The following is a 16,682-nucleotide window of genomic DNA, read 5'->3' as shown; positions in this document are numbered from 1 at the left end:
AGTGGAAGAAACGAGACCTTCAATACCAGCCAGCAAGATCAACCAGCAAGATTACTAGCAAGAAGTGAGTGCAGGATAAGAGCAGCTGGTAGACCTGTTGGCCTCTTCCTATTCTGTTGTGCAGGGAGCCTGGAATCCAATACTGCTATGCCACTTGACTAACTACATGGATATACTACACTGTTCAGTGCCCACCTTCTTGCCTATAAAACAGAGACAAGTCACAACTACTTCACTGGACTCTAGAGAATGAGATAGCACGAGTAAGGTACAGAGTATAATTTGAGCTTATGCTGAAAGTATAGGCAGGAGCAATGTCCAATAATCCCAGCACTGTAGACGCTAAAGTGGAAGAGTACTGAGGACTGAGCCCAACATCCCTGCATGCCAGCACAGAAGTTCCTGAGGACCAAGGAGGAGAATTTATACTTAACACATTGAACACCAAGGAAATATGGCTGCCTGCATGGGTTGCTGAATCGTGGGAAGCCAAAATGTGGCATAATCAGATGTACTGTAAGGTATAATCCTGTCACTGTCCATGTAAGGTCAGATTCAAATAGAGCACCTCAATTAGAAGACCTACTAATCTGAAACAGCCTATTTTTAAAGACTGATAGTAAGCAGCTGAAAAATGTGTATACCACATCTCACTGGCCTAAAGGACCTTGTCTAATCAGAGACTTGGAAAAATTTCTTTCTTTAAGTTATTTGGTAGGTGTAGATATTTAGATAGTCTGAAGTACTTAAAACTAAAAAAAAAAAAAAAAAAAAAATTTAAAGTATGTATATAAAGTGGGTTTGGGATGTAGCTCAGAGGCAGAAAGCTCACTTAGCATGAGCAAGGTCCTAGATTTGAGCCCAGAACTGAAAATAAATAAATAAATAAATAAATAAATAAATAAATAAATAAATAAGCAAGCTATATAAGTGAGAAACAAAAAGGAAAGGCAACAGAGGCATTTCCTTATGTGGCGTCACTTAAGGGGAAAAATCACTTGCTGCCAACATTTCACGCACACACCATAAATAAAATGTAATAAAACCTAATAAAATACCTATAGGCATGATGGCATATCCCTGTGATTGCAGTATTCAGGTGGCCAAGAGAGAAGGATCATGTAAGTTTGTGGCCGGTCTGGGCTAGCTACATATTAATACTGTGTTCCTCTCAAATACATGCAAGCACACACGCATGCACGTGCACACACACACACACACACATACACACACACACACACACACACACACACTTTTCTTCTTTTTTATGATACATAGAATGAACAAATGAATGAATGAACTGCCTAGATGACACTCTCTTACTGCCGAAGCTGTGGGGGGAAGATAAAGAGCTTTAAGACTGTTCAAACCCCAGTCAGGCGCAGGAAGTAAGAAGCTTTGACCATCTGTCACCTAGGTATACTCTGCAGCCTCAAAGTCAAGGCTGCTTTCAGCACTGTGGGATAGAAGAGAAACCCAGTTTGCTTGACCTGACCAGAGGTCTGCAGCGAGCTGACCATCGGGGCCATCTAATTTAGAAAACTTCCTTCAACGCTAGTGCTTGAAAATGAAAAGATTCAGAAACCGTCCCTTGGATTTCCAGTCTACAGATGTGGTGGACTCTACTACTTCCAGAGACAGCAGTAAGCAGAGATCATGGGATTCCCAGAGTGTAGCAGTAAGTATGGGAGACGCCATGGGAATGTGTCATTGCACAAACCCCCCTCTTCCAGGCCAGGGCTGCTATCCAAAACAATAAAAATAAAAAATAAAAACCTTCCTCCATCCAATGAGGACGCTAACAGGTAAGGTGAAGCAAGGGCAGGAATGAATGGCGTGCTGCTGTACACCTAGGGGGCCTCAGTCTGTATCTGACCCCAAACGATCCTATGTAGGGGGCAATGGAGCTGTGCTGTGTCTCTTAGCAGGAAGACTTTCATGATCATACACACCCATAATTCTCCTTACATGGTAGGCCAAGGCAGGAGAATGGTAGGTTCAACACCAATCTGAACTATCCAGGGAAGGGGAAGAGAGGGAGGGAAAGAAAGAAGATGGGTAGACGAGAAGGAAAAAGCTTTTTGCTTGCGTCCCACCCTACCCCCATATTTTGAGACAGCTTTACTCTGTAGTGTAGCCTGGCTTTGAACTCATGGCAAAACTGCTACCTCAGACCCCTAAGCACCGGGGTTACAAGCATGAGTCACTCCTTGGGGAGAAGCGAGTTGGTGTTATTATGTCTGCCTTGATCCACAACCTTTTCTTCTTTTTAAATTTTAGTCTATGTATGTTATAGCGTTTTGTCTGTATTTATGTATATGCACCATGTGTGCCTAGTGCCTGAGGAGGAACACAGTGTTGGATCCCTTGGAACTGGAGTTACACACAGGTGGTTATGAGCCACCTAATATGAGTGCTGGGAACCAAACACCAGTCCCCTGCAAGAGCAGTGTGTGCAGTAAATCACTGAGCAATCTTCCCAGATTCATAGTCTTAAAACACTACACTACTTCTGTTTTCCTCTCTCAGCTCACTCCTCTCTATAGATGGATGATAGATAGATAGATAGATAGATAGATAGATAGATAGATAGGTAGGTAGGTAGGTAGGTAGGTAGGTAGGTAGGTAGGTAGATAGATAGATAGATAGATAGATAGACAGACAGACAGACAGACAGACAGACAGACAGACAGACAGACATATATGGATATATACATACATATATACATATTCATACAGTGTAGGTACTATTTTGCACATGTGGCCCCTATCTGGGCTTCACATCTGTATCTAAGCAGTGCTAGCTTGTGTCTAAAATGCATTATAGGTATCTGACAATCAAGAAACTGGCATTTCTGCTATAAAAATTATGGTTTATGAATATCATAATAAAAGATTTAATTATCTGGTTGGTTGGCTGGTTGGTTGGTTGGTTTTGAGATAGGGTCTCTTTTCGTAGCCCTGGCTGGCCTGGAACTAGCTGTGTAGAGCAGGCTAGCCTCAAACACCAAGATCCATGAACTACCACAACTGACTAAACAATAATGTAAAACTTAAAACACCTTTTCTTTTACTCATAAGAGTGCCAAGCAATTCTGTTAAATCCGTTTCATTTATTTTGTATTTTGAGGTGGGGTCTCCTGTAGCTGTCTGGCCTTGCAGTCCTGACCCTCCTGGGATCACATCCCTGGGACTAAGATTATAGACATGTGCCATCTCAGGTTGCTTTTTACTTTTTTCAATAAATAAAGCTTCAGACCTTTATTCACCACAGAGAATCCCACTTGCCTCATTTTTACGTTAATAGTGTTCTGTAAGTATGGTCTGTTTGTTGTTTTATTTTTTTTTCCCCAATTGTCCTCAACTTTGCTGGGTTCTTCTCCCTGTTTCCTTTCATCAAAGGGCATGATGGAGGACGCTGAGGTGAATGCATCTACCTTCATTCCCTCCTATTATAAACAGAGTCTCTTGGTCTAGAAATGAACAGGTCCCAGGACATACAGGGACATATCCACTGTCTCTGGGCAGGTTTCTCTTCTCATGGTTAGCTCCACCTTTTTGGTCCAGGGGGGAAGCTGAGCACCAAAGGACTCTTCTCCTGTTTCTATCATATACTATGACAGCTTCAAAAGTCTCACTCAAATACCAACACTCTCGTTCAACTGTCCATTAGTCTTGACAACCCTACATTGGCAGACTGTGTTCTAGATAGCACTGGTGGGGGAGGCAGGTGAAAACAAAACCCAAAATCTTCCCTGTAACTGGTTTATGCCAGACAGCAGTGCAAACTTCTCAGAGGATACAACTCCACAGAGCAAGAAGCTGAGAGTAAGGAAAGAGAAGGCTGCTCTACAGCTCACACAGATAGAGGAAGGTGGGACCAGAGACAAGCCCTGAGCCCACTGAGAGCCCAATTTCTGGTTTTGCCACTCTCTAAGTATCTATTATGTGCCAACCATTTCTTGATAGTTCCGAAGTGCCTCCCTCTACTAATTATTTGGGTTTGGTTTGGTTTGGTTGGTTGGTTGGTTTGGGTTGGGTTTTTTGTTTGTTTGTTTGTTTTTTGTTTTTTGTTTTTTGTTTTTTGGTTTTTGGTTTTTTTTTTGCAGACAGTGTTTCTCTGTATAGTTCTGGCTGTCCGGAAACTCATTCAGGCTGCCCCCCAACTCAGAGATCTGCCTCTCAAGTGCTTTGATTAAAGGCATACACCACCACACCCAGCTTCACTTTGTTTTCTAAAATTTGGCAATATCGCTCGTGTTTCTTTAACATTTAATTCTCTTTCTTCTCCTTCCATTCTACCTCAAACCTCCAAACCCCCTCTTAAAGACTGTGGCCTGAAACTCACAATCATCCTGCCTCCACTTTTAGCATCTTCAGAGCACAGGTATGCACACACCTCTTTTTTTAATTATTCACCTTCCTTTCTTTCCTTCTTTCCTTCTTTCCTTCTTTCCTTCTTTCCTTCTTTCCTTCTTTCCTTCTTTCCTTCTTTCCTTCTTTCCTTCTTTCTTCCTTCCTTCCTTCCTTCCTTCCTTCCTTTCTTTCTTTCTTTCTTTCTTTCTTTCTCTTTTGTCCCTTTTTTTCTTGATGAAACAATAATTTTCTCCAGTAAGAGCTACAAGCACAGGATTGGTGGTACACACCTGTAATCTCAGAATTCACCTGGGCTATATAGTGAGTTCAAGGATACCCGGGCTACATGCACCCTCTCTCAAACAAGTCCATACATGGTATGAATATCATGGAAAGAGATAAAATTTCTTCCCACAGCTACTTAACTGAAGATGAATGTAAGCCTTTATATTTTGGAAAATGAACATGCAGAATTGTTTTCTAATTTATCCTTCATGTCAATATACTATATGATATTGTAATCATTAAAATTAAAACCAAAAAGTTAAATGAAAAAATATAAGCCATGTTCTAACATTTTTTTCTTTGTGACAGTGTCTTATTATATAGCATTGGTTGAGCATATAATATGGAACTCACTAAAGTAGACTAAGCTGGTCTTTTCAGAGATCTGCTTGCTTCTGCCTCTCAAATGTTGGATTTAAAGGCATGTGTCTTGGCTCCTGTAGATGTTGTAAATCACATAGTAGCCACATTGAAGAAATAAAAACTAGAAGTTAAATTAACCCTATTTAATTTAATTTATCTAAAATATCATCAGGGCTAGTAAGATGGCTCAGTGGATAATGGTTCTTGCCACCAAACCTGAGGACTGGGTAACATTTCTCTGTATCACATGGTAGAGAGAGCCGATCCCTACAAGCCTGTTTCTACAACCCCCACATACATGGCAGGGCAGAGAGACAAATAAATATAAATACATTATTAATTAATTAATTAATTAATTAAAACTAGAACTTGAAACTAAACTGCATAGGCATGCTGTCTGAGTGAATGGAGTCACTGAGCAGAGCAGAAGTGAATAGTAATTTCATGCCTTGAAAGGTTCTCTTTGGAGCCAGGCTGCAGGATTCGAACTCAGTTACCTTGTGTAGTTTTCCTTGTATCCAGAGATGTCATCATTGGGAGACCGTAGTCTCCGCTGAGATGGAGCCTCCAGATGCCAGTAGTTGATGCGGTTCAGAAACATCTTGGCCAGCTCGATCGTTGTCTGCCTCTCTTTCGATGGCAAGTGACTAAACTTGTACTGCACGAAGTTGTTCACACCCTGAAAAGATGGAAATGCAGCATGTTAATGAAGCTAGATAACCATATTAACTCAGAATACAGCCAGTTACCTCAGTGGTTATTAGAAAAAAAAAAAAAGATAATTTCTCAATAGAGAAAAAAAAGTTTTCCCTTTGCTTAAAAAGAACCACTACTACCATGGGAAATCTCCCTTCTGGTCACAGTGGAAGAAGTTACAAAATAAAAAAAATCAGAATTATCATTTTGCCCCCACTTCAATCTGAAGCATCAAAGAGCAAATCCCGGACAAACATGGGAAGGGGTAAAAAAACCCTTAAATAAATGAGGTTCTGGGATAATTGTTTCTGTCTGTGAATTTTTTAAAAGTTCACTACCTCATCTTGAACTAACCGCCAAAATATGTACTTTTCCGAGAGAGTTATAGGTTGATTTAAATTTTCTATAAAATATTCCCATCTCATCACATAAAAGATCAAGAAGTCTTCCTAGTTTAGAATCAATAGGAAACATATTCTCAGCCAGGCAGTGGTGGCGCACAGCTTTAATGTCAGCACTTGGAAGGCAGAGACAGATGGATCTCTGAATTTGAGGCCAGCCTGGTCTGCACAGTGAGTTCCAAGATAGCCAGAGCTATACAGAGAAACCCTGTCTCAATAAACCAAAGATGAAGAGGAGGAGGAGGAAAAAAATTATTCTTACAAAAAGTCATGTATTTGTAACAACGCTGGTATCATATTGTGATGGTTAGCGCTGTCAACTTGACCTACAGTCATCACCTGGGAAAACAGTCTTAGAGAGTTGGGCATGGCTTCAGAGAATGGTCTTAATCCAGTTTATTGATGTGGGATGAGCCAGCCCACTGTGGGTAGCACCATTCCCTATGACTGAGGTTCTGATCTGCTTAAGCATAAGTAAACAAAACTGAACACAGCAAGCCTAAATGAATTCACTGCTTTCTGCTCTTGACTGTGAATGTGATATGATAAGCTTCCTGGAGTTCCTGCCACTGTGACTTCCTGTTATGAAGAACTGCAATCTGGATTGTAAACTGAAGAAACATCTTTCTCAGAAACTGTTCTTTCTTTTTTTTTTTTTTAATGAGGTATTTTTATCACAACAACAGAAATCAGGTATTTTATCACAACAACTGAAATCAGGTACTTCACAGCAACAGAAACATCACTAGAATTAGAATTAACTCCCACCTCCACCCCCACCAAGTTACAATGTTTACCACATCTTTAATGAACTCCCTCTCCTCAATAGGCTTTTTCAGACAGTGCCAAATAAAAAAACAAAGCCAAATAACCCCATTAAAAAATGGGGCTCAGAACTGAACAAAGAATTCTCACCTGAGGAATACCGAATGGTAGAGAAGCACCTGAAAAAATGTTCAACATCCTTAATCATCAGGGAAATGCAAATCAAAACAACCCTGAGATTCCACCTCACACCAGTCAGAATGGCTAAGATCAAAAATTCAGGTGACAGCAGATGCTGGCGTGGATGTGGAGAAAGAGGAACACTCCTCCATTGTTGGTGGGATTGCAGGCTTGTACAACCACTCTGGAAATCAATCTGGCAGTTCCTTAGAAAACTGGACATAGTACTACCGGAGGATCCAGCAATACCTCTCCTGGGCATATATCCAGAAGATGCCCCAACTGGTAAGAAGGACACATGCTCCACTATGTTCATAGCAGCCTTATTTATAATAGCCAGAAGCTGGAAAGAACCCAGATGCCCCTCAACAGAGGAATGGATACAGAAAATGTGGTATATCTACACAATGGAGTACTACTCAGCTATTAAAAAGAATGAATTTATGAAATTCCTAGCCAAATGGATGGACCTGGAGGGCATCATCCTGAGTGAGGTAACACATTCACAAAGGAACTCACACAATATGTACTCACTGATAAGTGGATATTAGCCCCAAACCTAGGATACCCAAGATATAAGATACAATTTGCTAAACACATGAAACTCAAGAAGAATGAAGACTGAAGTGTGGACACTATGCCCCTCCTTAGAATTGGGAACAAAACACCCATGGAAGGAGTTACAGAGACAAAGTTTGGAGCTGAGATGAAAGGATGGACCATGTAGAGACTGCCATATCCAGGGATCCACCCCATAATCAGCATCCAAATGCTGACACCATTGCATACACTAGCAAGATTTTATTGAAAGGACCCAGATGTAGCTGTCTCCTGTGAGACTATGCCGGAGCCTAGCAAACACAGAAGTGGATGCTCACAGTCAGCTAATGGATGGATCACAGGGCTCCCAATGGAGGAGCTAGAGAAAGTAGCCAAGGAGCTAAAGGGATCTGCAACCCTATAGGTGGAACAACATTATGAACTAACCAGTACCCTGGAGCTCTTGACTCCATATGTATTGCATATGTATCAAAAGATGGCCTAGTCGGCCATCACTGGAAAGAGAGGCCCATTGGACACGCAAACTTTATATGCCCCAGTACAGGGGAACGCCAGGGCCAAAAAGGGGGAGTGGGTGGGTAGGGGAGTGGGGGTGGGTGGGTATGGGGGACTTTTGGTATAGCGTTGGAAATGTAAATGAGCTAAATACCTAATAAAAAATGGAAAAAATAAATAAATAATAAATAAATAAATAAACACAAAGCCTTCATTTTTAGATCTCAAAAGCATGAAAAGGCACGTTTTATGAGTTCTTACTAACTACATGTTCTACTCAATTCTCCTACATACAGAGTGGAGTCTAAGTGAACAACACTCCCAAAAGACAAAAGCCAGAATATTCATGACACTAGGCACGTACATGGGACACAGAAGAGGGCATCAGATCCCATTACAGATGGTTGTGAGCCACCATGTGGTGGCTGAGATTTGAACTCAGGACTTTGGAAAGAACAGTCAGTGCTCTTACCCACTGAGCCATCTCACCAGCCCCTATTTGTAGGAACATCTTGTAGCTGGGTGGGGATGGATGCAAGAACTATATAGAAATGTTGAAGGAAGCATAAAATCTTCAGGCTAGAATATATCTTAATGGTATATGATGGCTAACTGGTTCCAGGTTTGAACCCAGCAAACAAAACCTGGCAGGGCCTTCAGCCTTAAATGCATGAAAAAAGAGCTCCTCTAAATATGCTTACCTGTTCAATACTGGGCTTCTCAAATGGCGGCTTCTTCTCCAAGGAGCCTTCAACCACAGGTTTTCCTCTTTGTAAAATTGACTTTCTCAAGAGCTGCAAAGAAATCATTTTTTTAAAACAAACTTTAGTTTGAAAGGCTTTTTTATGGTGTGTTTGTAGTTATGTGGTCCAGGTTTTGGTTTTTTGAAACAGGGTCTCCCTATGTAGTCCAGGCTGACCTTGAACTCGTGGCCCTTCTTTCTCAGCCTCAATTTTCCAAGTACTGGAATTACAGGTATGTACCACCGTATCTAGCATTTAAAGCACGCATGCGTACACACATAGTCACACATACAAATACATCCCATACTACATCTATTTCTTTCCTCCCCCCCACCTTACCCCACATATACCTAAGCTTTAAGAGAAATCACCAACTTAGCTACATATATAAGAACTAATCTTTAAGTCAGATACTCAAACTCCTAGATACCAAAAACTTGCCTTCTTGCGTTTAAACAGAGCCAAACAACCTCTCAATTCTGAGCAGTCTGGACTATCCTGCACTGAATACACACACATACACACACACACACACACACACACACACACACACACACACACACACACCACTCTACTCCTCCTTCAGTTTCCCCTTCTTTCCCATTTTTGCTTGCTAGGGACCCAGAGGCCCAGTGAGACTCATTGAGGCCACCACAGGTAGCTGAAGCTCTCAGAGTCTTAAACACTAGAAAAAGCAGGCTCCACTCTGCACACATAAGGCCAAGGCCAGGAGCGCAGGCTCAGAAGCTTGGAAGGAGCTTTCTCTACCTCTGTCTTTTTCCACTCCTTCTCTGTCTGTAGAGGCCAGGTGCATGTTCTCTGGGCCCACAAACCAAATATACCGCTTCTAATTCCAGCCTGAGAATCAAAGGCTCCAAAGAAAAAAAAAGGGGACAGAAAGAGGAATATTTCCCTCAGAGCACAACACCTTCTAGGGGGCCCATATACGTTATGGATGTGGAGGAGTTACTGATCCTTTCGATGTGCTGTAATAAAGGTAAGCACTGTGTGTTTGCAGTGTTAAAGATTAAGCATGAATCAATTGTAGCTCTGGCTAGAATCCCAGACCTCGGAAGTGGAGGCAGAAGGATCAGAGTGCTTAGGCCATCCTCAGCTACATGCTGAGTTTAAAGCTACACGAGACTCCATCTTAAAACAAAACTAAACGGGATTTGTCATGAATTTTAAAAGCAAGAAATCCCAGTCCCTGTGTTTATTTTCAGAGTTAGATAAGATCTTCTTTCCTATCTCAGCCCCTTGGGAACTGGATCCACTGAATGGTTAGTTTTTTGGTAAATCGATATGAACTGGGAGACAGTGAACCTATTTTCTCAAATATAAAGGGATAGAGCTGGAAATTGGGCACCATGGCTCATGCTCCCATCCCAGTACTCAGGAGGCTGAGGCAATAAGAATTGCTACAAGTTCACAGCTAGCCCCAGCTACCTAGTGAGTTTCAGACTAGCCACAGCTACACAGAAAGATCCTCTTTCAAACAACAACAAAAAGATTGGCCTGAATTACATAGAAAGACCAGGTCTCAGGAAAAGAAAGAAAAGGGGATGGTTGAGAGAGAAGAGAACACTGGCTATCTTAGATTCTGACTTGAGAAGCAAATATATCTTTCCTGTCGTTTGGAAATGAGGGAGGGCAAAGGCCAGAGACCTACAGCCTGGGCCAATGCTCACTGGCTTGTTCTACTGGCTGCAAGCCACAGGGCCAACAGGATGGAAAGCCTGACAGCATCTTGACTTGCAAGGCAACGAAAACTGCGGGGTCACTTGCTCCGAGACAAACACCAGCTAAAGTTATGCAGCCCTTGTTTTCCCTCAACAAAGATCTTTCTCCAAAGAAGCACTACCAGCTACAAACTGCCAGGGTTGATTGAGTCAAATGACTCCAGCCCCACAGCTATGTCCACAAGCTGCCACCTAAGGGGCCTATCCTGCGGATGCTGTGTGACTCACTCACCCACCCAACTCATCCCATCTGTGATTTTCCAATAGTACCCAAAAACGAAAAAAAAATGGATCCTCCTTCCCCCTCCTTCAGTTAATACAGCAGAAACTATAAGTAAAGAAGAGAAGGAGGGAGGGAAGAAGGGAGGTAAGTAATGAACGAAAGAAGGAAGAAACAAATGAACAAAGAGAAGGGGAAACTACAGAGCAAATGTTTAGATAAAGACAAGAATCCTGTAGAGAATCCACTGAGATTCCCAGCAGCTATGGCAAAGACAGGATCTCAGTGAATGACTTAGCTCTCTCTGCCATACAAAACATAAGCAGAGGCTGGAATGCAGTTCAAAAATAGCACGTGTCCATATTGGAATACAAAGTAATATATAAGGCCCTGATCTCAATCCCCACTATCACAAAAAGTAAAAACTAAAAATAATTTAAATGCACTAGCTCTCAGGAAAAGAAGAAAGCTTTTGTGAGCTATGAACATAGCTAAATTTCTGGTATGTACCTTGCAATCATGTAGTATATAGACATACATACAAGCAAAATACACACACACACACACACACACATCACTACAGAGAAAAAGAGAGTGTGACCAGAGAGGGGAGGCTAGTTGGGTATTGGTGGTGCACACCTTTGCTCCCAGCACTCAGGAGGCAGAAGCAAGCAGGGTTCTGTGAGTTCTAGGCCAACCTGGTCTACAGAGTAAGTTCCTGCACAGTCAGGGCTACACAGAGAAACCATGTCTCCAAAAGAAAAAAAAAAAAAAAAAGAGGAGGTGCCGGGCATGGTGGCGCATGCCTTTAATTCCAGCACTCGGGAGGCAGAGGCAGGCGGATTTCTGAGTTCCAGGCCAGCCTGGTCTACAAAGTGAGTTCCAGGCCAGCCAGGGCAATACAGAGAAACCCTGTCTCGAAAAACAAAGAAGAAAAAAAGAAAAAGAAAAACCAACAACAACAACAACAAAAAAAAAAAAAGAGGAAAAGAAAATACAGACTCGGGCACATGTTTCTGGCCATGCCTTCTGTTTTGATGTGTTTCTTAACATCTTTACAAGGATTACACAATAAATGTTGGCAAAGATCTAAAAAACAGGTCTCTCTGTGTGTTTCCTTACAAGACTTCTTTTTTTATGTGTATAAATGTTTTGGCTGCATGTGTGTATATGCACACATGTGTACAGGTGTCTGCAGAGGCCGGAAGGGTGCATATTGGATGCTGGAGTTCCAGGCAGTTGTTAATGCACCCTGCATGGATGCTGGGAACTGAACCCAGAGCCCCAGAAAGAGTAGTAGGTACTCTTAACCACTGAGCCATCTCTCCAGCTCAGGTTTCTTGTTTTACTTGTCCTTCTGCCACCTCCTATGAGGTTGTGACAAGGTGTCCTCCATCATCACCTGTGAACAGCCATGTGAATGAAGGAGGCGCAGCTTGGGGACAGTCAGACTTCCCCAGAAGTTGCCCTTCCTTCCATTGACACCTGTCTCCAGGCTCTACCTTGATGGCTTCACTGCTGTGACTCCATGCCACAGACTCTGCCTGCAAACCTCCCTGGCAGGAATGGCTCTTTGTCCCTCACAGGCTTTTTTTTTTAAAGATTTATTTTTTGTATATGAAATCCACTGTACCTGTCTTCAGACACACCAGAAGAGGACATCAGATCCCATTACAGATGGTTGTGAGCCACCATGTGGTTGCTGGGAATTGAACTCAGGCCCTCTGAAAGAGCAGTCAGTGCTCTTAACCACTGAGCCATCTCTCCAGCCGCCCCTTCCCCCCTTCACAGGCTTTAACATTGTCAACCCATTCCTGATTATTCACTGACCATATCCTTGACTGACATGCAACTCCATGCTGGAAGAACTTTGTCTTGCTACAGCTCTGTCCCTCAAGATACCTCAGTGCCATCTCTGATACAGGCTGTGCTAAGCACCCGTTTGGTGGGCGGAAAGAAATCTATGAGTGTACGTGAATCAAGCTGTCCAGTTCTGCACACCCGTGTGAAGGAAGGCATTTTAGAGACTCCTGAAGAAGCAGATCTGCAAGCACAGGGCTCAGTGCCTTCTTCCCACACACTGCACGAGGCACTGGGATCATCATGTGATCACCATCATGACGACAGGAAAATAAAAGGCTTTGGAAAGGCAAAAATCTCACCTCACACTCGTGACACCTAGATTCTAGGTCCTGGAAGGTAGAGAGGCAGGAAGGTCAGTTTAAAGTAAGCCTCAGCAACACAGAGAGTTTGAGGCCAGCAAAACAATGTGTCATAAAATAAAAATAAGGGGGCTGGAGAGATGGTTACGTGATTAAGATCACTTGCATGTCTTCTGGAGAACTTGAATTCAATTCCCAACATCTATGTTGGATAGTTCCCAACTACCTACAACTCCAGCTTGAAGGGATCCAACAGCCTCTCTAGCCTTTGTGGGCACCCATACTCATGTGCACATATTCCTACACAGACAAACACATGTACACATAATTAAAAATTAAGTAAGTCAGGCACTGGTGGCACACGCCTTGAATCCCAGCACTTGGGAAGTAGAGGCAGGTGCATTTCTGAGTTCAAAGCCAGCCTGGTCTACAGCGTGAGTTCCAGGATAGCCAGGGCTACACAGAGAAACCCTGTCTTGAAAAACAAAAATTAATTAATTAATTAATTAATTAATTAAAATAAGTCATTTTAACAGTAATAAGAACCCAACATGATGGTTTAGCAGGGAAAGATGCTTGCTACCAAAGCTGATAACCTGATTTAATCCCTGAGAACCCAATGTGGGAAAGAGAAAAATGACTTCCATAAGCTGTTCTCTAATCTCCATATCTGAGCCACGATATGTGCATGCCTGCACACACACGAGTATGCAACTAAATGTAATTAATTAAATAAATAAAAGGGTAAGCTCTCACCTTGAATAGGTAGAAGTACACTTGTTTGGTATCTGCATCTTCTTCTTTGTGGACGCAGGTGAAGAGGTACTCCACATCCAACACAATTCCCAGGAGTCTGTCCATCTCTTCCTCTGACACATTCTCCAAGTGAGAAACGTGAGCAGCTTAGGGTAAGACCAAAGGAAGCGAGAGGTGTAAGAGACAACCGTAAAGATCATGCACAGTAAACCAGGTTATCACCTAGCATCATGGCACTAACCTGAAATCCCAACCCTTGGCAGGCTGAGACCGAGGGGATGCAAATCCCAGGCAAACAGGAACTACAAAGCAAGGTCCCAAATACAAAAACAAAACAGTGGAGCCAGTAAGATGGGTCGGCAAGTTAACACCCTGGCCACACAAGCCTGATGACCCAGGTTCAATACCCAGAACCCACAGTGCAAGGAACAGACTCGTAAACGCTGTCCTCGGACCTCCTCCCACGTGTCATAGCATGTTCACACCTATGCGTGTGTACGGGGGCTGACAGTGAGCTGGCTCAGCGGGTGAGGATATTTATATCCAAGACTGACACCCTCAGGTCAATCTCCTTGTCTGACACGGTAGAAGTGAACCAGCTCCAAACAGTCTGACTCCATAAAATACTGTAGCACACACACACACACTCACACACACACACTCACACACACTAAACAAAAACTACAGAGGCCAAAGCAGCCTCTGTAATCTTCTTAATTGAATAAATCCAGAGAACACATTTGAATTCACAAGCATCCAAACTACACCTTGGCGTTATCGAGTTGAAAAGGAACTGATGAGCTGGGCATAGTGGATGTCTGCCATCCCAGCATGCAGGAGAACTGAGACTTTAGGAAGAACCTGGATTACAGAATAAGACTCAGAGGGGTCAATGGTACATAGTATCAAAATGCCACCATGAATCCCATTATTTGCATGCTACGTAAAAAAATAGTTATAATAAGAAAAGCCTCATTGGTACTCCAGCGTCTGAGGTTTGCTGCTGCTACAGATGAACCAGGCTCTATGTTCCCCAGGCTAGCTCACATGTCACCACATATCATATGGCTTTGTATGTCATCCCGCTGAACTCCCCTGTGCCGGGTTAACTACTAAGGATTTCCATGTTGAAATTTACTAATTTTTATCTTTCTTGGGGGGAGGGATGTTATTTAATTTGTCTGAGACATCGGCCCACTAAGTAGCCTTGGATAGCCTAGAATTCACTATGTAGACCTTGTTGGCTCTAAACTCAGAGATCTACCTGCTTCTGCTTCCATCTTTGCCTGCTGTGTGTGTGTGTGTGTGTGTGTGAGAGAGAGAGAGAGAGAGAGAGAGAGAGAGAGAGAGAGAGAGAGAGAGACATCTGCCAAGTTTTAGTAGCGAGAACATATTTAAAATCCACTCTCTTGGCAGTTTTCAAGCATAAAGATCATCTCTTGGACTTTTATTTATTCTTTTGTGTGTATGTTTGCCTACACATATGCATATATATGATACATCTGCCTGTTACCCAAGGAGTCCAGAAGAGAGGGTGGGACACCGTGGCACTAGCATTAGCAAACATTTCTGAGCTGAAAATTGGATCCGGGTCCTCTATTAAAGCAGAAAGTCCTCTTAATGGCTGAGCAATTTCTCTAGCCCCAAGACCCATGTCTTAAAAACCACTGGTGTAGTTTCACAAAGCACTTTCCTAGCATGCATGGGTTCCTGAGTTCATTCCTCAGCAGATATGCAAACAATAGACAAAAATAGACTTAAAAAAAACAACAACAACAAAACAAAGCATGACTGCTTACATCAAAAATCTGCTTTAGAAAGACTTAAGGAGGCTGAATATACTGCTCAGACGCTAAGAGGACTGTTTGCTTTTCCAGGACCCAGGTTCAATTGCCAGCACCCACATAAAGGTCCATAACCAACTGTAACTCTAGTTCTAGGGTATTTGATGTCTTCTGGCTTCCACAAGGACCAGGCACACATGTGGTGCATAGACAATATAAAAAGGCAAAATAGCCATACATATGAAAAATAAATAAATAAAACTAATTTTTTTCTTAATTTTGTAGTTAGTGGTTCTTTAGGACTTAATGAGTTGCTTATCAGTGACGAAATTTGCCTTGTGGTTAGAAAGAGGCACCCCTGGGTGCCTCCTTCAGTAGAGGATCCTCTATCAGTAGAGGATAACTAAATGCTTAGAGTCCAGAGATAAGTTAATCACGTTCAATTCTAGCACACAGCCCCAATGAATGAGAAGTGTGGCATAAATGTGAGCCCTACCCCCCTCCAAGCTTCTGATGTGTCTGAACAACTTACATAAAGGAGCAAGGAGAGAGAAACTTAGACGAGTGATCTTAGGATCTCAGAGAGATGTGGGTTGTTTGAGTCAAGCCATGTTCAGACTACCCTGGGAACAGAGCAGGCAGTCTAGAGTTTAAGAAAATACAGCGGCTCTGGAAGGTGACAAAGAATGACTGAATCCTGTGGCTGATGGGGAGGAAGATGAGGACAGAGCCAGGAGAGCTATCATTTCAGGACCGATTGACACATTGTTTTAGGAGTCCGATTGACCTTGCTGGTGGCACCCTTATGATTTTGAGATAGGGATGCTAGAGGCTCCCGATAGACTGCCATTTGAAGAAGCTAGCTGGTGACAGGAGTTAGGGAGAGCAAAAGACCAAGAGGCACACACCTATACACACAAGAGGCTTACACAGGAGAATGATCGGCACAAGGCCAGCCTTGAGTGGCAACACCAGGAAATAAGGATTTCTGCAATTAACTGACGACATTAAAATTTTAGCCTATTTATCTCCAAAATGAGGTCTGTCCCTGGAAGGCTTCCGACGGACCTCAAGGAAGACCCTGCACAGACGACCTAAGAAAAATGTGCCCTAATATTGTTCTACTTATACGAAGTCTAATTCTGAGCATGATGTCATAAGTGAGATGGCCACATA

At 42.6% G+C, this 16,682-nt stretch overlaps 1 protein-coding gene across 5 annotated transcripts in view; it reads right to left on the bottom strand.

Moving 5' to 3' along the window:
* Positions 1-16,682, bottom strand: part of Kat2b (K(lysine) acetyltransferase 2B) — a 105,948-nt gene that overhangs the window by 34,502 nt on the left and 54,764 nt on the right. For all 5 annotated transcript variants that reach the window (XR_001782056.2, NR_151733.1, XM_006523820.4 and 2 more), the window contains exons 3-5: positions 13,723-13,868; positions 8,804-8,896; positions 5,502-5,683 (exon numbers count right to left, since the gene is read on the bottom strand). Coding sequence is in view for 3 of the 5 variants with exons in the window: in NM_020005.4 (NP_064389.2) it covers positions 5,502-5,683; positions 8,804-8,896; positions 13,723-13,868 (421 nt within the window). In the remaining 2 variants the exon portion in view is untranslated. The remainder of the gene's footprint in view (positions 1-5,501; positions 5,684-8,803; positions 8,897-13,722; positions 13,869-16,682) is intronic.

Source organism: Mus musculus, chromosome 17 (assembly GCF_000001635.26).
Source record: "Mus musculus strain C57BL/6J chromosome 17, GRCm38.p6 C57BL/6J".
Taxonomy (NCBI): domain Eukaryota; kingdom Metazoa; phylum Chordata; class Mammalia; order Rodentia; family Muridae; genus Mus; species Mus musculus.
This window is presented reverse-complemented; position numbering and strand designations above follow the sequence as displayed.